Below are 23,211 nucleotides of genomic sequence, written 5' to 3'. Positions count from 1 at the left end.
CTCTGAATTTTTTTTAATTTGGGAGTGTTGTCCCACCCTTTGAAAGATCCCCTGCATTGGATGACAAACTGGTAAGTTATGCAAGTAAAGCAGCAGGGAGGGGAACTGCTCAAAATGTGATGATTTGAATCATCACCGGGACACTTTGACATTTTGCTGTAGTTAGAATTTTTCAAAGCATCAAATCTTACATCAAATGAATTTATGCTGGTGCACCTTTAGGAAATAATGCCCCGATAAAAACACGAATCAATACCAGAACATATAGAGAATAACTGTTCTTCACAAAGAATTTAACTTGTGCACTCGAATGCACGTTGAACCTCTTCCGGGCACTAATGCTACAAATATTTCAGTGTCAACACCAGACTTTTTTTTTTCTTTTTTTTTTCTTAATGACTCATTGTAAAAAAAAAAAAAACTCAACATGTGACCCAAGAAATAGAATGAGTTGACCTTTTTCACTCAATTTTGCAACTCTTGGAAGACAATTTTTAAATCTTTAACATAAGATTTTGAAACATCGTATGAAATTCTTAATGATAGTATTTTGAGACATTTTCTAGTGCGTTTTATAATGGCTTATCCCGTCGAAAATGAAAGACATCTATGTCTGTCTTTGAGCCATCTTTAGGGATTTGAGCCAAAAAAAGGAAAATACACCCACTTCCTATTATACTTAGCTTCTTTGTAATTGTATTTTAAGTGAACGCAATGTTCCCAAAACAGATTATTCACCATAGTTTCAACACATACTTGATGTATTCATCCACTTACTCAAGAAAATCATCAATGAGTGTCTCATCAAGATTTTTTCAAACAACAAAGCCTTCTGAAATCTGTTAAAGGATAAGATCGGTTTTTTGACATTGGGCCCTTGATTTCACATTATAACATGATGATCTACTCACCCCTGCTTGTTGTTTGTCATTTGGAGCTGTTCCGAAGATATTCGCGAGGCGTCTGGCTGCTCTCTTGAGATATTTGGCCATGAAACGGTTTCCTATGGGCAAGTTTATACAGGCACAAACTATGCTGTTTATAATTTATTAATTACTGTACACTAGCACTGATAACGTGGAGGTGCGTCGCTTACTTAAAAAAATCCGGGTTACTGTAATTTTGATTTTTTGTGTAAAGTGGGTGTTACTGACGTCATCGTCGTGCTACTGCCACAGACAGCCCACAGACCTGCTGCCTATTTATTCATTCGGCTAAAATTCAAAATTAATAACCCGGATTTTTTTAAGGAAGCGACGCACCTCCACGTTATCAGTGCTAGTGTAGAGTAATTAATAAATTATAAACAGCATAGTTTGTGCCTGTATAAGCTTGCCCATAGGAAACCGTTTCATGGCCGAAAATCTCAAGAGAGCAGCCAGACGCCTCGCGAATATCTTCGGAACAGCTCCAAATGTTCAACAACAAGCAGGGGTGAGTAGAACATCATGTTATAATGTGAAATCAAGGGCCCAATGTCAAAAAACCGATCTTATCCTTTAAGTAAATGTTGATATCTGCCCTTTGTATGATGGTTATGATGACTGAGTAGTTTCTGAGTACTGTTCTTGGTGTAAGAAGGACTCGTGCTGTCAGTGATGCAGGTTTTAATAGTTGTGACCCACTGATGTAAGTGGCAAACAAGGAGAGGATGTGCCCTGAATGATTTACTCGAAATGGATCACAGACAGGAATAAACCTAACTTGGTCCTTAAATGCCTTGTGTGCACCAGATGAATGAAGAAAATTCCCACAGTGAGTCACAACAGCAAGGAAACTAAAAACAGTGACACACAATAGAACAAAGATCGGGTCAGTTTTTGAAGTAATTAGACTCAGTTATATTAGAATTACAGCAATCATAAGTGCTCACATTTTCCCCTGCACACACGGGATTGTTTTTATATCAGGAAAGTCTCCAATAGTCTCTATAAAGGACAAAAATGGTACTAGAATGACTGAAATACAAACGATGAACTCATTGCAGACACACTGTGTTTAACACCGCACGTGATTGCTGCTGTTGTTTGTCTATTATTAATGACAAAAGACATGGTTTCTGGAATCATAATTCCTGATTAAAGCTTGCCTGTGTTAAAGGTTTGTCTGGTTCGGGTTAAGGGGGATCATTATATGACAGTTCAGTTCTGCCCAACTACTTTAAAGCCAGGAGGAAGCGCAATAGCTGCTGACTGTAGTTTCCTGTCCAATAGTAGGAGCAGCGCAAAGTCTGGGGCAAGTTCAGTGGGTGTGAGGGGAGAGGCAGACAAAACCACAGCAAGGATATACAGCTCATTTTGAGAATTTAAACAGGATTGGGAAGGTGGCGTTATCGGTCTTTGCTCAAAGAAGCACAGTGAAATTTCAGGGAAACGCGCAGCGCAAACAAAGAGATTTCAACGAGCTGCCTGCAGAGTCAAACTTCCCAACATCTGGTCTGCTGGAGGACGGGGCGAGCCGGAGTGAGACTTTGGAGGCGGAGAGAATACCATCTCTGCTGGAGAAAATGCAATGAAGCTGGAGTTTATGTCACCTGCGTGAGCCGAGGAGAGAATTGCGTGCTCGTGTAAAGTGACGAACGTGGAGGCAAAGAGGACTAAAGGGGTCTTTAGGAGGGCTTCTTGTCCACCTGAGGTGTTGGGAGATGATTTAGTCAAAATCTCGGCTGCTAAGTCCCAGCCAGAAAGAAGGTAAGACGTTGTTTCCTGTAGTGTCGTTGAAGGTAAAAGTAAGGTAGTCTGCCATGTAAAGTCGAGCAAAATAAAAGGAGCTGAGATGAGCTTATAAGCTGAGTTCGGCCTGAACATGCAGAGACTCGTTATAAATAAGAGGAACGTAGACCTGCAATGAAGGTAAACAGAATACACTCGTTGTGAGATGTCAGTTCCATTTAGTGTGCTCATGCCCTGCGTCTCGGTGCACTATATTCTTCCAAACGAAACACTTTGACTCTCATCAAAGCTGGTTAGAAGAATGCATTTAAACTAAAGCTTTGGCACGTACAGTGTGTGTGTGTGTGTGTGTGTGTGTGTGTGTGTGTGTGTGTGTGTGTGTGTGTGCGGTGCGATGACTTTCCTCTTTTCCCGAAACTTCTGTACACTCCGTGCCGTTTCAAAAGTGTAAAACCTAGTATGAGTAGGTTGTTCAAGGAGAGTTGATTGTTTACCAAGCAAACCTAGCCCCAGTTGGCGTGTTCTTGTTAAGCAATTTCACTAAACTTCGCTGTGGCTTGTCAAAACTTTTGAGAGGCTCCGAGTGCGGAGCGAGCAGTCGCGGGAGCGCGCATACAGCTACCCAGCTGAGCTCCATAGGCAGGCTAGGCGCGCGATAAATACAAGCTAGCACGTGAGGCTTCGCTGAACTTGTCTAGTTTAAAGAGTTACGGAACGTGCTTGAAGTTCATTGGATGTGTAAAGCCCCTCGACAATGCTATATAAAGCACACCTGTGACTTTATTCCAGGCAATTAATCAAGACTAGAGGCGAGAAGACCAACTGACAAGGGTCTTTTTATGCAGCCATTTAGTAAAAAATGGAAGCAGTCCAGTTTCGTCTAAATCTGTCGTTCTGCGCCGTCTGATTTAAACACAATGGATTCATGCCGTTACGTCACTATGGCCTTATAACACAAATAATGTTTGTTTCAGTTACATCGCACAATTACAATGGTCTCAAATTCCTTTGGTGATTAGAGAAAATGACTGAATAGTATAAAAGATTATTTTGATTTGAATGACAGAATATTGCTTGTGCAGCAGATTCTGTTTCACTGTTAAAGACTAGCCTAAATGTTCCAAGACAAGGTTTCAGCTGTCCTGCGCGTTTTCTAAAGAGTCAGCTCAACATCTATCATCTACCTTAAAAAAATAAAGACCTTTGCTCATCATAACTGATTCGTTCCTGTACGTTTTCTTTCAGGGCTGTTTGAACTGTATATGTCATATTTTCGCGTTTCAGTGATTCTTATTCAACTTGGAGAGAAGTGAATAAATACCACCATAATCATTATTTGCCCAATATAAGTTTAAAGACTTTCGAAGCTACTCATAAAGGGGAGGGTACTGTTAGATGTTTCTGTGCTGTCAGCATTGTTTCATGAGAGCAGACTGCCAATTCCTTTAAGGATTTTAGTATAGCTGAAAGGGATTTATTTTGGCTCTAACTGAGCCTGACTGCACCTCTCCCTTTGACGCACTGCAAACGTCTATTAGTGCCTTGCTCAATTTGCTTTTTACTTTTACCCATTTTCCTTATGAAAGACAGTGACGTTTAATGATCATAAGTGCTAAATTAATTATAAATGGGATTGGAATTAATTCACACGCCTGGTTTTAGCAAAATGCATCATTTACAGCCGTGGTTCTTTAGTAGGTCATGAAAACATTACAAACTATTATATGCGACTATAATCTTGTAGTACATATATACTGTAATTACCTGTGGAATACATAAAGAGAAAGAAAAAAAACTGAAAAACTGAGCACTGATCTGATTTGCCTTGAGCCAATATTTGAGAAAGCTTGATATAAGTGGAATGACTAAATTCACTTCCTTATAGCAAGTCTGTTCCAGTATTTACTTCCCTTTACAGCACAATGTGTTCAAATGTGGTGTGCCTAATTCAAGAAGACATTGACAAATCTTTCATGTGTTTTGCATGCATCTCCTCAGACTCAATCCCCTCCCCCCCTGTAAAGCCAGGCTTAGGCCCATGGATGAGGAGAGGAGTGTCGCCGCAATCTCACCAGAGCCACCTGATGATGGAGACCCTGGTCTACCAGCTTCACAACCAAGTCCCCATGCAACCTCAAACATGGAGAGCGAAAACAGCGGTCCAAACCCAAACCCCTGTCTGAGTGAGGGTAAGAAACAAGCTCCAAAAGAAAGCACGCAAGCACACAATTCATTCCAGTGTGGAGTTTGGGGAGGACTTATCCATTTTCTGTCAAGCTTGCCTCAGTCAGAGCTTCCATTTATGCAATAAATGGGCCTGCAGATTTTTATTCACAAGATAGCAATACAATAATATAACAATTTTACATATTAGTTTCTTTCCACATTATTTCTTGAATCATATGTTAGATTTCTATATGAAGCTATAATATAATTCATATAATTTCTGAATTATGATAATATGCCACTGCGAAATGGTAGGTATTGATAATTATGGACATATGCATAGTCCTTAGTCACAGAACAAAAAAATGCAAGTTGTGGAATATGATGCAGTGTGGTAGGCAGGACCTGCTTTAGCCATCTTGTATTGGGGTGTGTGGATGACTCATAATCCGACAGTTGCCTGTGAAGCTCATTGCAGCAGAAAGTTTGTCAGAGTTTGAGTGAACAAGACTGATTTAAAAACTTTTAGAAAAAATTTTTTTAGTGCATATGGATGGATGTTGACCAGTGACAGCAAACGTTAGACAAAGACTGTGTTCTAGCAACTTCTTTTGTTCAGTTTTGTGTTCTTTGGACGATAATTGTGATTCATAGTTCAGCAGCATTCTCAGTGACAGGCGCAACAGTTGTGTATTCAGGTGACGTGCTGCCTTTCGACGATCCGAGGGGTCAGGACCAATTCAGCCCAGTGGAACATTGACATGCCCCAATGGGGCTCGGGGGATTTTGGGAATGAACCCATGACCCTTTGTCTTTGTAAGATTGGTCACGGTAAGGGTTAACTTACACTGGGGCGGGAACAGGGGGATGTGGACTCAACTCTGGGCAGTTAGGTGCGTGAATGACTCACTCAGGATCCGCCATTTATGATTCAAGTTCCCTCAAGTTTCACTGAGAAAACAAAACAACAGCACCGAGTGTAGATCCGAGCGCAGGTCTTCTTGGGTAATTAGTGTAGGTGTGGTTAACAGTTAGGCTAGTGTGCAGAGATTTAAGTGCCTTGTTGCCATGGGAACCTTCCACAAAAATGTTCAATGGTTCACATACTTCTTTTATAGCGTTTTATTTGTGTTTTCTTTTCTTTTGTAAAGGCAATACGCAGCCCCTACTTATGTGATTATTGCATTGAAGTTTCATATCACACACGGACATCTCTGTTCTCTGTTAGGCATCGTGGTCAACCATGATGAATGTAAGTATGTACAGTGTTGATTTATAGAGTTAATGATAATTCCTGAAGGGTTTTACAGGTATTATACTGGGAGTTTGTGCCCAAACATGTTCTCTTGGCTATGCTGACTTTACTCCTCAGGAAGGTGAAATATCTCTGTGGCTTCTCCTACCAAAGTTTACTTGGGTGTTAGTGTGTTTGTAGGCTGAGGGTAGGTAGGTGAGCCAGGGTGTGACGGACGAGATTGATCAGGCTACCACGAGGGCAACAAGGCCCTGCTTTCAGTTCTGCCCCAGCCCACCTCTGTATGAACAGCGCAGAGTTCTTGGACAGATTTCTTGTCAGAATCACGTTGTCTAAACTAATTTCATGTTGGATGCTGATTAAGTTTGCAGTTGATGATGGGGCTGTAGTAGTGCTTGCCAGTCACTTCTTGTTTTTTTTTCATATTTCTGAGAGTTTTCTGCTTCTGTAACTCAGCTTAGAACAACTTTTAAAGATGAGTCAGTGCCAACCTTGTTTGCTACTGCTTTTGTCAACTGTTGTCAGTCGGTAAGCTACCTTTGAAAGAAGATGATGTCCCCATCCTCCATCTGTCTACTAATAGATACTGTGCTGTAACTATCTGCAGTCAGCCCAGCTCTGATTGCTTGGGTGTTTCGCTCACTGTCAGTGGGCAGCAAACCTGAAGTCTAGAACAAGTTTATCTTCTTTTCCTGATAGCTTGTAGCAGAAGGTTGTAAAGAATCATTCCTTCATAGTGTAAAACTACACATGCAAGGCAGGAAATCGTGTACCTGTTCCTGTTCCCCTGATACCTAGATAGCAGTGTTTTCTAGGAGTGCATAGAGCTCTACTCTGTCATTACAAGGCCATACCATGGTGGTGTGTGTGTGTGTATGTCGATAGATGTGTGCCTTTTCTTGTTGAGAGCGTGGCTCTCACTCTGCATTAAGAAGCGATGAGGTGTCTGTGTGTAGAGTAGAAGCTTTTCAACACCACATGCTAAAATCCCCATTTCTCTTTCACCACCACAACTTTTCCCTCTTTTTCTTCATTTCTTTCTTTCTTTCGTTCTTTCTTTCTTTGTCGGACAGTAAACAAAGCCAAATGGCGAGCTTCTGCTTTCTCCAAACATAGCCAAACCACCAACTGTGATACATACTGAAAACACAGCTGCACTGGAGCCCAGTCAGATCATCCCTTTTGTTCCGAATCAATTTATTTCCACAAACTTTCCACAATGTCAACATGCAATCGATTTGCAAATTCCTGTGATAATTAATCTTCTAAAGCAAACAGCAAGTAATGATAGTGCTCTGTGAATTAGCGCTGTTGGTTCTTTGAACCAGTCGTAATTTATGCAGAACAGATAATTGTTCACTTTTTACTTCCCTTGCCTATGTAGACTTGGTATTTCGATTTAGGTATCTAGCAGCTTTTGTATTTCAACCCTGGTGCTCGCCACTGTTCAGTGAATCTTCTGTTTATGTCACAGTATAAACTAAGCTTATTTTGTTTCCCTTCTCCAGTTCATCTGTCTTTGCTTCAGTGTGTTGACGCAGCTATTTTCTTACTTTTCCCTTTTTAGTGCCTGAGGTTTGTTGAGACTTGTGTCTAATTTTGTTTCTCACAGAGACTGAAATAAACAAGGAGCAGTTTGAGGCGTTTTTATAGCATATTTGAACGGCGAAAATGAGCACGCTTGATCTTTCTTTACCACCTCACAAACATGTAAGCATATGTTGGTGCTGCTGCTTTGGTGGCCTGCACTTTCTCGTCTCTCACCAGTGGCTGACGTGACAAACTCACTGTCTCTGTGAGACACTTTAACCGTGGGTCCTGTTGCTGCACTGTAGATTGAAAAAGCTGGTGGTAACCCCCCGATTGTTGTCTTTTAGTCTTTCGGGAAGAAATGTAACAACGTTGTTTTTAGGCTGATGTTAAGGTTTTAAAATAATAACACAAATCACACAACCATGACATGAACACTAAAAACACTGTTTGTGGACCTGTGGATCGGGCTGATGAATTCTTGCAGCTATATTGGCATCGCCGATCATACAGATTAAAAAAACAAACAAAAAAAAAAAACAGCTAAATGTTTTCATTTTCCTTTAATTCAGTCATGTTGCTTCTAGTTCTCACTGCACTCACTGAACAGTCAAAGGTTAAGTCAGTTGGCACATCTACTTGATCAAATTAGCCACCTTTTAATTTGGAGCATGATTGTACTCTTACGTTGTTTGGTATATTTTTTGTATACATTTCAAGAATATTCATGTTTTTCAATCTTCTTGTTTTATAGTTAAAAAACATTTTTGTACTGTCTAAGGAGCAACTCTGGGTTACATTTACATGTATAACTAAGCAGTGTGAGATACTGTCTTCCACAGAAAACATCTCAGTTTTATTCAAATGACCAAAAAATGCCTGGCAAAAGGGGTCTGCAAAGTCAATAAATCTAGCAACTCTATTCAAAGTTTGCAACAATGTCAACCAGCAAGCCTTCTTCCTGAAGAAGTGTGCATGTGTTCATGTGTATGTGGGCCGGCAAATAAGAGGCTGGGCTTGGGTTGTAGCTCTTTTACTTTGAATGGAGCCACAAAAGGTGGACCAGGCTTCTAATTACGATGGCTGCTGGCCACTTTCCTTTGGAGGTTTTGCTTGCATGTTCATCTAGGAGGAGGTCTAGATTCAGAATTTGCTGAGGAGATTGCGTATATTATCTGGCTTGGGAACATCTCTCAATCTTCAAGGGGCAACTGAAAAGCATTGCTGGGGAGTGGTATGACTGGAAACAACACTACTTAGCCTGTTGCCACCACGACACCTCGTATAAGTGGAAGAAAATGCATGGACTAAGTAACATGACAAGGCTTCATTTCACCTGTCTATCCACAGCCCCACAGCGTTCACATGCAACACGAAACGAGTGGAACAATGTATTTTCCAGATGTATTTTCCCATGACCTCGAAGATTCTCAGAGACAAAGTAACACAATTAAATTCCCCTTGAGCCTGTTCAACAGCAGACAGTTTTTGTCATTAATGAGCTTACACGTCTTCATTCTCCACGCAGCAACTATAATCTCTGATTTTGGATATATTCCAAAGCCGCACTCTCAGCGAATGTGTCTGCATGTGTGCTTTTTGCTTTTGGCATGTTTTCAGCTCAAAAGTTGTCTCTTCTTTCTTTCTCGCTTTGTGTGTATTTTTGTGAGGAATAGAGATAGAAACCACACCAATGCTGTAGCTGAGTGTTCTTGTCTTGGTCAGAGCCCTAGCTGTTGTTTGATTTAATCAGTTCCAGTCATTAATGCTGACCACAGAGCAGCTAATGGTATCCTCTGCTCTAACTCTGCTCTGGTGCACAGAGTGCTTACAATTGAGAAGTTTCTTTTAACTGAAAGCAGGACAGGATACTTGATCAAATGCAGCACAGGGATTAACTTGCAGAGTCACTGTCTTAACATGGGCACAGGTACAGTTTTATGTTTTGTCAAGTGTTAATTTGTTTGTCAGAGTCTCAGCTTAGGCTTTGGCACTATTTGATGAAGGCTTCACTTCATTAGCATGTGCCTTGTATTCTTTTATTCCTGTTTCCTGCAGCTTGTGGAGAGAAGCGCATGTACAACTTGTGCTGTGAGCTCACTTTGCATACACAATAGAAGTAATGTTCAAGCTGTAAGAAAAAAAAAAAAAAAAAAAAGGTTCAGGTGGTTTTAAAGGAAACGGCAAACTCATCTGAGCTTTGTCAGTGGTTCCCTATGAACCAGTGCTCCCTATACGAGATCATACCCAAAGGAACAGCAGGATGCGCTCCCCTGCAGGTGATACAGGATATGTCACGTCATTTTCCTACTCATATAAATAGTTTTTGTGGGTGTTTGTGTGCATGTGTCGTGTTTACGCTAATCATTACCCTATGTGATCCGTATGTTTTTGCTTTAACTTCACCGTTTACTAGAAGGCTGAAATTCCTCTGAGTCACCCCTTCAGGGCCACTGACACGTGTACGTAAGAGCAAACCACAAATGCACGCGAACACACAGAGGAACACATTCAAGCATTCACAAACAAACACACATAATCACCTCAACACGCAAACATACAACCAGCTTTCCCGAGCAAGTCTTGATTGCTCTGGTCTGAGTTTGATTAGAGACTCATCTTTCTCAGATCATAGAAATGGCTCTGAGGTCGAGTGGTTTGGTGGTTTGAAGCTGATGCCAACACGCAATTGGTTGAAGGGCTGCTTGGATGGCACTATGGCTTCGGTGGGAACGTGTTTAGGTCCAACAATTGCGGTTTTGAACGCTTAGAGAGAGAAAAGCTTGTTAAGTCACAAGAACCATGCACTTTTAACTCATTAGACCCCAAAATATATAACAGAGTGCTGTACTGAGGCATGAAGGGGTTCATGAGATCAAATCGTTCAACTCGTACTCAGAGTGTGCAGGTTTTCATGTTTTAAGATGATTTTTTTCAAGACTTGTGGTAAATAGAGCAAAGTCTTGAAATGCAGACTTTCTGGCCAATTGTACGTTGTTATGAAAAACATGAAAAATTAAAAACTGTATGACCAAATGTGAAACTAAGAAATTGTCTGATATGTGTCAGTGCTAGTTCTCTTTTCTTATTTAATCAATTTAGGAATTTCTATTTTCTGTTGGACTTCCTATGTAGATTGTGATCAAGAAAATGAGCTCAGTGGAGCACAGACTTACGCCAAGGGGGTCATTTATGTTAATCTTTCTGTAGCTTCGTCAGCATGATGTGCCTCACTTACCGTAGTTAATGTTAATGAAATTAAATGAAAAAAGAAAAACTATTTTTTTTTTAATCCCAAAGGTAAATCATGATTATGTGTTTTCACGTTCAGTGAAACTCTCATTTGTGTGCTTAATCTGTGTGTGTGTTAGATATTATTTTGTTTTTTTCAAACATGTGGAGGGTATCTGACCACAAAGAAGTACTTTTTAACATTAACAGTGGGATTGCTGATCATTCCATCAAGGTCACAGTATTACCAAAGCTTTTATGAGTTACTCAGTCACATTTAAAATGCGTATATTCAAGGAATTTATAATCATGATCAGGGTTTAGGGAATTGATTAAAAGAGACCTAATCACAGCTTGCCCGTGACATACATAGCTTATAGTACACGCATATATTTCTAGACCAGAGATTTGGCAGCTTTGAGGGTAACAGTTCTTATTTGTGACATTCATATCTGACGCTTGATGGAGGATACTGAAATCCTCATGGGTCTGAGAAATTGCTTGCACACGCATCAGACAGGACTGTATAGTCGCGTGGTGGTTAGCATTGTCGACTCACAGCAGAAAGGTTTCCTGGTTCAAATTGCAATTAGGGCCCTTTTTGTGTGGAGTTTGCATGTTCTGCATACAGGTACTCTGGCTTACCTCCCACAGACCTAAAAGGTGCATATTAGGTTATTTAGAAATGGATTCTGATAGCTACTGTGCGTGGTTGTTTGTCTTTGGGTCAGGTCAGATAGTTGTTGTTGGGTTTTTTTGTTGGGGGGGGTTCACTTGGAAGGTTCCTGCCTGGATTAAATGACCTGAGAGTATCTGAGCAGTAGCCATAAAAAGATATGCTCACATTCTCTATATGTTAAGGAAAAGAACTTCAGTGTTTCCTTCATTATCTCCTTTAGCACAAGACACACAGGATCATCCTTCACAAAAGAAAGGAGATGATTCTGTCCCACAATTTCACGTGGTCGCAGCTTTCAAAGCGACAGTTGATTAATTTCATCCAGTCGTGTCAGCTGTGATTCGTCTGGATAAATATGATGACGTGGCAATGAGTGTGAGCAAACTGGAGCAACAGTGTTTTTCACTTTTCTGCCTTTTCCTTTTCTTTTTAAATCATGAACCTTCGTAACAAATATTTATCTTGTGTTATATCTTATTTTGTTAACATGATATCGTAACAATGTGGTAAGATTGCTTTTAGACAAAGTACATAAAGCAGAGCCACACCACAGTTTAGTTTAAGTGTGGTCTTTTCCTGAGTCCTTTAGAATTTCTCCTTCCAATGAATTAAGGAAGAAGAGCTAAGGAAACGACAATTGGAGGTCAATTTTTTTGGCCATATGACTGGCCTTTCTGTGTCAGCCTTATGACGGATGGGCGACCTGTCCAGGGGTGGTTTGAATGCACGAGACAATAGCTTTTGTGACAAGAACTGGAAGTTGATACGAAAACACACATAAGTATGTATTGTATGCATGTTTTTGTCTGTGCAACAACTGTTTGATGGAATGGAGGAGCAGGAAGTACTTCCCATTCCTTCAGGTCCTGTTTACAGCTTCTCAGATATTCAGATACACTCACATAGGTGTTATGCACTCACACATCAGGGTCAGACCAGCTTCTGTAAACAAAGGTTTCAGACCAGTGAGTTTGATATGCTCTTTGAAATAGAGATAGAGTTTCCTCAGGCCGTCTAAGGACGATTGGGAATATTGTTGAGTTGTCCTGTTAATTAAAAATATTAATTTCTATATTTAGGAATGCTATAATTGCAATACGCTTTTTAGTTAGCTAATTCTTACTATTACCACGGCATTCACACTATAAGTAAGTCATCTTCTCTTCTTTTTTTTCTTTTTTTTTATAAAAGTTAAGTTTTAAAATGACATTACAGTCACATAAAACAGAGAAACTACTGGAACAGAAAACTTTAAAATTGTTTTATCATCATTTTTTTTAGTTAGAACAATGACTAATTGATTATGCAGGGTCAGATAATTGTCAATGTGATTATGAAGACAGTAATTGCGATAATCAGTGAAGTTTGAGAAAAAGGTTTTCATGTATTGGAATGGTGATATTTCAACATGACAATTTGTCCATTTTCTTATTTGGTTATCTGAAAAGATGCAAAATAATTACACTACAATATTGTCCTGTCCAAACTTGAAGTATTATTGAAATATTTTATACTACCAATTTAATACCCTTACAATGGTCTTGATTTTAATCATAATTATGAGGTAAATAGGAATGATTTAGTAAAACAGACTGATTTGTATCAGTATTAGTTATTATTAAGCCTGTTTGTGTTCACTCAAAAATAAATTGTCAAACATGGTATTGCCCATATAGCGGCCCAGCCACGGTATAAGTAGAAATCTAGTAATTTTACTTAACCCAGTAAAAATTTCGCAACTTTGTGTTTTTTTCAATAGCCAGTTGGGGCTTCATAGATGAACTAAGTAGATGGTAGAATGTAAATGTCTGAATGTCACATATTTGCTTTCACTTTGTGCTTACATTTTATTACAGTTCTCAACAACTGAGATAAACTTTGAGAAAATATGATTGATCCCCATAAAATTGGAGAAGTAATCTATTGCATTTTCCCAAATGTGTAACGGTGAACAGAAGACGAATGGTGAGAGAGCCAGGGGACAGGAAAGCGAGGACAGATAGAGAAGTGAGGCAGAGCAGATAAAGTAAATAAACATAGCCGGGAAGTGTTGAGTCCACGCACAGGACGTGGTTTGGTCTGTGTGTGTGTATGTGTGTGTGTTTATCAAGCCCAGCTGGCTCCCATTTGCCCAGGAATGAGTCTGCACCTCTCAGAGGCCCGCTCCTGCTTTGCTTTGAAGGCCTCTGTGTTGTGTTATGTTGCGTGTGTGTGCGTGTGTGTTTGTGCACATATATACAGTATAAATATGTGTCAATTTGTATAATAACAGCTTCATTAGTGGGCTATATGATATCTTTGAACACATAAAACACCCAGATATGTATTTACTGCATGTGTATCATGTGTGTCATCTTATTTGCTCATTTTATACAGACATCAACCCTCAAGCACATACAGACACTCATGCTCACACACATAGACCCACACAGATTTCAGGTTTCACAAGCGTTCACATAGACCCCCAAACAGTCACAAGGGGTTGGATTTAACTGCTTCCAGATGGAAGTCTAGGACAGAGCACACACCAACACACAGACAAAATCTTGCTTTGTTGAAGTCAGCAGAACTACTCTCTTCAAATTAATTAAGTGTTAGTGGATGGGAAATGACAGGGGAGTTCGCTGCAAGTGCGGAAATAGCTCTGCTCCTGATTTCTTATAATAGGGAGAAAAAAAGGAATCTAAATAAGCACACCCACCGACTCAGCTCATTACAGATATAAAACATTATGGTCTTTTTGAATGTTTTTAACTGTCTGTGTGTACCTGTTTTTTTTTGTGTTTGCTCTGCAGATGTGGCCCACACCTACACCGAGCCCCTCATATTGAGGCTAAATGGCACCCCAGAAAGGTTGCGAGGTGATGATGGAGACCATTGCAATTACAACACCAACCTCTTGCAATCAGCGCCCACAACACCCAGCAAGAGTATTACATGTGAGTAAAACCCTGTCATCCACACACACACACACACACACAGACCCATTCACAGAGAGAAAATGAGTTTTATTTCCATTGCTGATCTCTGGGCAGATGAATCACATTGTCCTGACCTTTAAAGAATATCTTTGCAGAAATAGGTCAGGTAATCACACAAACAGATGGAAATGTCTACATTTACAGCTGTGTGTTAAGCTCCTAATTACTGAGCACAACAAAGCTGGCGCACAAATCTGCACTTTTGTAATGAAACATCATTTTTCTTCTCTTCCACTTTCATCTACTTCTATCCTTTCTGCCTGTGTGTCGTTTTTGAGACTGGGATAGGTTTCACTAGACATTATATGAGTCAAATCAATCCCCCAAAAAAGTGATCAGCAAAAAAAAAAGTCCTGATGTCATATACAGGCAAGCGTGTTCCACTCGCATCTGGTCAGTATGGTTTTATTAGCTAAACTATGGCCTTGACCAGATATGATAAGTACACGGGTCATTATTAAGGGTTAGATTTTTCATCCACCCACAAACATCATTACAAGCCACTGAAAGCCTTCTCAAAACTTCAAATCCATTTGCAGATTTGATGTCTTGGCTGGATGATATGGAGAATTTTGCAAATTATGACAGGCATGCTCAGACATTCACTTCCTGATTCATAACTAAGCCACCAACCCTCTGCTTCCTTTTAGCCCTGGCACATGTATGCCCACGGTAGCTGAGTGGTCATGTGGTGTATCTTCTGGTCACATGATATATGTGAACTGCAATGGACTGTTTGAGTGCTAAAACAGTCATCTGAATGAAAGGGGCTTTTGTCATGCACAGTACAACTTGCTTGTCCTCTTGTTTGTGATCAGCTTAATTTTTGCTGAAGTGTCCCTCAACGACTTACATCTCTCAGCGGCTTTCATTGAAACATCACCAGTGTATGCTCGAGGCACGTCTCATGCTGTCATTAAATTGCACTTTATGAGTCACACACTAAAGTTGTGGAATGTGAGTCACTTCAACCAGTCCAATTAAACCCCACCTATGGTATTTAGAGTTGCATGCAAAGTCAGTGGAGAGTTGTGATGTTTTAATTGATCGGGGACATTTTCCCACTTGTTGTCCATTGGCCATGGCTTTCCACTGAACTGGCCTCACCCGAACATACTCTACACACTCTAGCTGAACTGGACTGTAAATAAAACAGAATGCAATTATTCAGTGTCTCATAGAACAAAATGTTATTCACAATACAGCAGAAAATATATTGAGTGTTAAAAGTGAGACATTTTGCTTTTTCATAAAAAAATATCAGCACATCTTGAATTTGATGACGGCAGCATGTCTCAAAAATGTTGTGGTGGGGTTGTTCGTTGCAGCCCTTCTGCTTTTAACAGTCCATAAACAACTGGGAACATAGGAGACCAGTGGCTGGACCTTTCAGAGAGGCATATTTTCTATTCCTGCCTGCGCTACAGTTACTAGGTACTCCCATACCATCAGAGATGAAAGCTTTTGAACTAATAACAACCTGGACATGCCTCTTTTCTTATGTCCAGAGAATGTGGTGTCCACGATTTCCCAAGAAATATAAAAATTAAATTTGTCTGATTAATCAATCAATCAATTTGCCTCAGACCATTTTGAATCAGCTTTGGCTCAAAAACGATGGCAGCATTTGTGGATCATGTTCACATATAACTTTTTTTGCACAGTAGAGTTTTAACCTCACAGTGAACTGTGTTTGCAGACAAGGATTTCTGTAAGTGTTCCTGAGCCCATGCAATGATTTCCATGACAGAATCATCCCTGTTTTAAGTGCTGCCTGAAGGCCTGAGCATCATGGGCAGCAAATATTGATTTTTTTTTTTTTTTTGTCGTGTCCCTTTCCTCACAGAGATATCTCCAAATTTTCTAAATGTTTTGATGATATTATGCACTGTAGATGATGGACTATTTGAAGTCTTTGCAATGAACTTTACTCCTAAATTACTAATTTACTTTCTAACAATTGTAATTTTCTTCAATAGATTCTTTTTTTTGGTGAAAGAACACATTATCTCATTTTGTATTTGTTTATTCATCTGTGAAAATGAGACTGATTGAGTCTCATATTGTGTTATTTACATTCAGCTCTCAAAGTCTCAGCTACGGCCCAGTTTTTACAGTCTGCAATGCAGTATCTCTGTCTCACTTCCCTGATGAGGACCATCAAAATACCTTCAAGTTTTCAAGATCATATCCCCAACCACAATCTGTTGTTCCCCTCCCACATATTACGAGTACTGTAGTTTTGTCTCTACTAGAGAGACCCCCATTCACTCTCTTTGATGTGCAGTCACAGTCAACCCTCAGGAGTATAATACCCCATTACCCCACAACATTTGGTTTTCTTACTTTCTCAACCTTGAATAATCTGAACCTCCTTTGTTACCTTTTCATGCTATGCCACTTAGTCCCTCTTAACAGGCTCCGACACGACAACACTCACAACAATTCTGAGCTGTCTCATTGTTTAGCCACGAAAAGAAGCACATGCTCCATGGTGGGCTAAGTCCATCCTGTCATTTCCACAAAAGGAGGAATGGTGTAAGTGAGTGAGTGATGAATGAAAGAAGGAAGGAATTTAGGGGTGAAAAAGGGGTTGTATAAGCTGTCATCAAAATATGTGTTAGACAACTATGACATTTTTTTCCCTGGAACCTAAGGCCAACCATGGGTGACATTGTAATAGCTAGTTTGTGGTAGCTGAATAACCTGCATTTTGGGGCAGGAAATGGATAAGTGGGTGAATGCAGTGTGTAAAAAATCTGCTGTCTGACTTGGCTGCCTCTACCTGTCTTGTTTGCTGTGTGTGTCTATTTTTAAGCTGCAAGACTGAGAATTTGGGGTCTGACTTTCTTTCTGCCTCTCTTCCTGCTTTATTTTATATCGCAGTAAAACCCATGAAACCCACCAGCTCCATGTGCTGCGCATGGGGTGTTATGCAACTGCTGTGGTCTTGAACAAAATGTACCGCCATGTGTACCAGTCTTCATTGGCTTTGGTTTATCCATTCATGCACCTCCTCCCTTCACCAATAGCTTCCTCCCTCAAAAAATGACAAAATTAAGCGTATCACAGAAACTGGATCGCAACATAACAATTGTAAATTCTAGTCTTCTGTCTGCATAATTACATACCGTCTTATTGCCCAATGGCAAGTATATTTCTACTTTGTTTTGTCTGTCTGAGCTGGTTTGTGTGTTTTGTGAGAACCCCATGTGCCTCTATTTATAGATTATATTATAAGCTCTTTAAATGTGTTCTGTGTCATTTGAAAGCAATAATTCAATCACCTGTGTCTAGTATCTGGCTTCATAATGAGCACATAGACATTATAAAATAGCTCTGACTCAGGCCCGTGGTGAGATCATGGCCGTGTGACATCTGTGAATACGTGCGTGTGCACCGGGGGTGTTTGTGAGTGAGAGTGTGAGGAAACAGAAGCTAAAACAGAAAATTCCACTGCTCGTATGTTCTGTCTCGCAGTGATGACATCACAGCAGCAGAATGCGTCTGGCTCGAAGCTGCCTCTGACAAGCTGTCTGAGAACAATGAGCAGAGAGGTCTGCTAACATATGGGAGAGTGTGTTTTGACTTTACTCAAACCCATACTCGCACACGCACAAGAAGCACACTTGGGGAAAGTGATGTCATGAACACAGTGCTGTCTTTGACGTCACAGTCACAGCAGGATACACATGTTCACAGATATTTAACTGCTTACATTCGAGTGGAAACACTGATACACATGTAATTCATTACTGACGGGATCACAGCAGTATGAGTCTTTTACCATCTATTTTGAACTATTTTCACTATTTTAAAGCTGCAGTCGGCAGGTTTTCAAAATTGCGAGTCTAAAGTCGGAAAATTCGAACTGACACAACTTTCAGGTCCCTCCCCCAACTTCTAACAAGCTCCGAATCGCCCCCCAAACCCCTCCCCCTCTGTGGACAAGGTTGTGCACGTGAGTTCACACCAGTGTGAGCGCACACAAGCTGGGGCAGACTCATGCTCAGCAGCGTGTGCACAAGCTGTGATTGACAGGTAGGATTCCTCCACCCTAACTTGATTGGTTAAAAACAGCCGGGAGCACTCGGTTTTTGCAAGCATGATTACAGGCTTCAGAGGGAGCTACAGATTTCGTTATTTTTCCTAAACAGCCTATTTAATATTCTACTTCCAGAATCCCATGACAGTTCAAGCTAATATGACTAAAAAAAAGTTGCCGACCGCAGCTTTAACTGAATGAGATGCAGATTCATGAACATGCAAGTCAGACTTTTAAAGTGTGTTTAAGGTAAATGCTGAGTGAAGCTGTTTGTTATTATCTTGTTAACAAAAGGTCAGCAGGGAGTACAATGGGCTGTTGTCGGGAGCTCCAGTGGGTCTGTGACATTGCTTTTATTAAGACACAAGTACCTGGGCTAAAACTCAGTGGGGTTACATGGCACTGGAAGGATCGGATAATTGGCTAAATTACAATAAGATTGAGTTATTAAGTGCATGTAGACACCTTAATCTCACAAGAAATTGGATCGGATCGGATTTCTCGCAATCGGATTAAGACCCCGAGATAGCTCGGTTGAAAGTCAAATTAAACGTGCTTGTAGACGGGTGAATCACGTGGTGAATTAGACTTTGCGTTCTGCGCATGCTCGAGATTTTTTCCCGTGGTCGAGAACCGGAAGTCGGAAGAGACGATATTACAATTGTTGTTGCCGTCAGAAAGAAACAAACACCGCGATGAAGAATGTGCTTTTGTGCATCACGTTTGTGCAATAAGCAGCTCATCACAAACGAAATGTAGAGGGACGTACCTTCATCTTGCTCTTCATTCGCCATTTTCTCGAATGCCTGAGTTTGATTCGATTCATTCACCGCCATATATCCAAGAATAATTACCCTTGCTCAATTCATTCTTATTGTAATTTAGCCAATTATCCGATCCTTTCAGTGCCATGTAACCCCACTGACTGTTATCCACCTCTGTGTAACTGACTAATTTATCATCTCTTCTCATCCTCTGGCTGTCCTCCTTTTAAGTTGCAATGTCATGTTTAAACTTATTTCACATGTGCTGATGAGCAATATGACAGAGCCGTGTTGGAAAGTTCAGCTTTGTGTCCCAAGGATCAGTTTATGTATCAGGTCAGTGCTGACGCACATGATGCTGTTCTTGCATATCTTCTCTTCATAATACAGGCTTTGCCCTCTTCATCAAATATTTACACACTGTTTCCATTAATTTGTCAGGTGAACTTTAAACAAGTCAAAGGAGTGTTTTCTCTGCTGTGATGTGGTTAAAAACAGTTGTCAAAACCACAAAAAGAAAAATGGATGTTTCTCCAAAAGTTTTACATAATGAGTAAGTTATATTTGCGTCACTTTCTCACTACGGTTACATGCGCAGTTGAGTTGAATTATTAGTTGGTTACAGCTTGACCGAGTCATTTAATCAGACCACTTGTTCCAGGGCACATGCACAGATGGGAAATCGAGTTATTGATCAAAATATGTACGACACCTTAACGTGGTCCACAAGACATTGTAACTTTCCCTCATCTTATATGTAGGTATAGGTAAATTCACTGTACGGATGTGTCTTACAGTTACTTGGACGGCGATTTTTGTCAGATGAAAATCAGAATTCTATAAAAACAAAGTGACCATGTCGTGTTACAAAAAGATGCAAAAAGGTGGAACTTTGAAGAATGTACAGAGCACCTCGGTCCATTTTAATCTTGCTGCACATATACATGGAGAACTGATTTGATCCCCAACCTCAACGTTCACGTTTGCTTTCTGTTTACATTGTAAAACCTCAGTTTGGGTCTGACTAACACTTTCCTTCTTTTTTTTTTTAACCTTTTTTTTTAGTTGCAGTTTCTTTTTTTATACGTGCTCAGTGTCAAATATCATGTTTTCATGCAAACACAGAAACATCTATTAATGTTTCTTAGTTAAGATTCAAAAAGTGAATGGAGGATTTATCCTTTACATAACGTCTTCTAAATATGCAGAGAATATGGAAAAACTTCAGTACGCTGAGGATAGAAAACAATATGAAATGGCTGTGATCTTAAGGACCTCAGACAAAACTTTATTCAAAACATACATTATACCAATTTGATGGAACCTGATGACATCTGTGAGAAACAAGCCCAGTCCACAAAGACCACAATCCAAAGAGATCAATTGTAAACAGCATGGTACCTGAGATATTCTTTGTCCATCCCCTGACTGGTCAGAGCTCTTTTGGCAGCAGGAGGAGGACCTACTCAATATTAGGTGGGTGGTCATAATGTTATGGCTGATTGGTGGATATGAACAATTCCCTAAAATGATCCTCACCTTCTCAGGGTCTGAGCTCGTTTAAGATAGACCGAAATGAAAAAGAAAATGTTCTGTGATCTTATTGATCTTTTCTTTAAACTTTTTTTTTTCAGACACTGTGCTTAACCCTCTGGGGTCTAAGGCCTTTTCAGAGACTTTGAGGCAGTTGTCACCACCTTGACATTTTCAAGTATTTCAACTAACTGTAAACATCTATGCAAAAGTGACACATATGGTTGTATTCTGAAAAGCCTAACAAAAAACAATATGAGAGTGAAGTGAATGTAATACAAACAAGTTTTATTTAAATTGAGGGTAAACACAACTGTACAAAAAAACAAGTTTTAGAGGTCTTCAAACAGTGCAAGAAAACACACTATAAATATATCTAGCCAAGACTTTTGAAGGTTGAACCTTGTAAACAAAAGTGTTGGCTGCATAAAAGTAAAAAGTGCAGTCAGAAATGTTTTTTTGTTTTCACACAAACTGTAAAAAAGTCATTGTAACTCCAGTCAGTGTCTCTGAGCGCTGAATACTAATTAGATGGGTGTGTAACACCCCTGATTCCCCCCACCCCCCTGTCACTCTCCATGTGATAATTGTCTGTCACTGGCAGGACATTGCTGCCTTCCCCCACATGCTGGCTGAATGGGGCGTGTTCTCACCTGTGAATAGCCACTCAATCACCTGGTACTTTACATGTGAATAGCGATAGGTGTGGCCGAGGAAGCTGCTGCAGTCTGAGACAATCCAAAGATTTCTGTTCACTCTCTTTAAAAAGGGCCAGCTATATAATTTATTTTAAAATATATAGATTTGAAAACTAGAAGTTTCAAGGTTTTTAATGGTGTCACTTATATGTTTCAATGACAAAAACTCACAGAGTTACAGATGTGTTTTTGGAGATGTGTCAAAAATGCCCACCGGTGGGCATTAGACCCCAGAGTGTTAAAGAACAGACTGACCATCCAATGCACTATTGATAAACAGCTCCCAAGCAGCATCTGTTATTAGTGCACACGGCATACTGTAGGTAACATGCAAGTTTCAAGCAACATGTGCTGCCATCAGGAGGCTTTCCTGGTTTCATCAATCGGATGCTTGGCCACATTTTGCACGTGTTACAGCAGAATGGCTCATGAGTAAAAGAATCTGGGTGTGGCCTGCCTGAACCAGACCTACGATCCGCTTAAAATATTTGCCCCTTTATGAAATCAAAACTATGACAAAGGTTTCTCCGAACTATTTGAATGAGGAAATCCCATGTTAATCAAAAATAGAGGAACACTGGCTTTCAAAAATACTTTTGGTCTAAAAGGTCTAAATAGTCCCCCTTTCCCAACAATTTGAAACATGTTGATGAAATCAAATTTAGAATAAGCACAGATCAAAAGAATGAATACAGTTTCTGCTTCAAAATATAGCTTCTTCTTGCAGTATTTCCATTATAGAGCTGAATAAATTATTAATCACTGCATGTTTGTCCCAACTCTTTTGGCAACATGGTTGTACAATTAATTACAAGCTAACTGCAGGTGAGTTCTGTAACTCAGAGCTTAGCCAAGCTGTAAATCTTTTGCAAAGTCTCTTATACACAAACATTAAACAAACAGCTACTGACATAGGAGAGCTGTTTTTAATTAGTAAGAAATGTTTTCATGCTATTGGTCTGAACTGAGCCATATTTGTATCCTATTCATGCTTCATTTTGAGTCAGCGGTGTCGTGCATCTGACTGAACTCTGTTTTCACATGACGTTTTAAATTTAGAGAGTGAGTGCAACAAAACAAGTCTCATTAACACTGTAATGTTGGTTAGAGCACTGTAAAGGGGCCAAAAATGTGGGTTAGCCCTGCTGAAAACAGTTTTAAATAGCATTTTTACAGCTCTAGTTTATCATTTTCCCATTCTTACCGTTGACGTACTTGTCAGTTCTGGGTAAACCAGTGCAACTCTACAAGAAAAGCCAGTTGGGAATGTGGGCTGTGGGGCAAAATTCAAGGCACTTCAGAATAGTTTCTGATGTTCTGAAATGTTGTGCAATTATTGGGAAACTGAACTGTTTTCCTGCCAGCCAACCTCAATCAAGCTCTTGTTGTCAAAGGGGAGGGTGGTGGAGAAACCAAAAGCAGATTCACACAGAAAGCAGGTAGATACAGAATAAAAATAGACTCCACTTAACCTGAAGGGCAAAACAAAACCAGGGCACTACAGCAACAAGGAATACAAGGATGGAAATCCAAAAAAATCATGAAGCAGAAAGAGGGCTGAAAACAGGATTGGGCTGACAAGAAAATAAACAACAAGGACCTAGTTCAGAAAACCAAGAGGTGTATGTACTAATGAATGTAACAAGCAGGTGATGGT

General features: G+C 40.0%; 1 protein-coding gene across 1 annotated transcript in view; it reads left to right on the top strand.

Annotated features, from left to right (window-relative positions):
* The first annotated feature begins 2,235 nt into the window (after positions 1 to 2,235).
* mdfi (MyoD family inhibitor) overlaps positions 2,236 to 23,211 on the top strand; it is a 28,509-nt gene continuing 7,533 nt past the window's right edge. The window contains exons 1-3 of the mRNA XM_075460676.1: positions 2,236 to 2,690; positions 4,671 to 4,861; positions 14,329 to 14,472. Coding sequence (XP_075316791.1) covers positions 4,711 to 4,861; positions 14,329 to 14,472 — 295 coding nt within the window. The 5' untranslated portion in view covers positions 2,236 to 2,690; positions 4,671 to 4,710. The remainder of the gene's footprint in view (positions 2,691 to 4,670; positions 4,862 to 14,328; positions 14,473 to 23,211) is intronic.

Source organism: Odontesthes bonariensis, chromosome 3 (assembly GCF_027942865.1).
Source record: "Odontesthes bonariensis isolate fOdoBon6 chromosome 3, fOdoBon6.hap1, whole genome shotgun sequence".
NCBI classification, from domain to species: domain Eukaryota; kingdom Metazoa; phylum Chordata; class Actinopteri; order Atheriniformes; family Atherinopsidae; genus Odontesthes; species Odontesthes bonariensis.
Note: the sequence above shows the minus strand (reverse complement) of the source record. Positions and strands in the feature narration are given on the sequence as shown.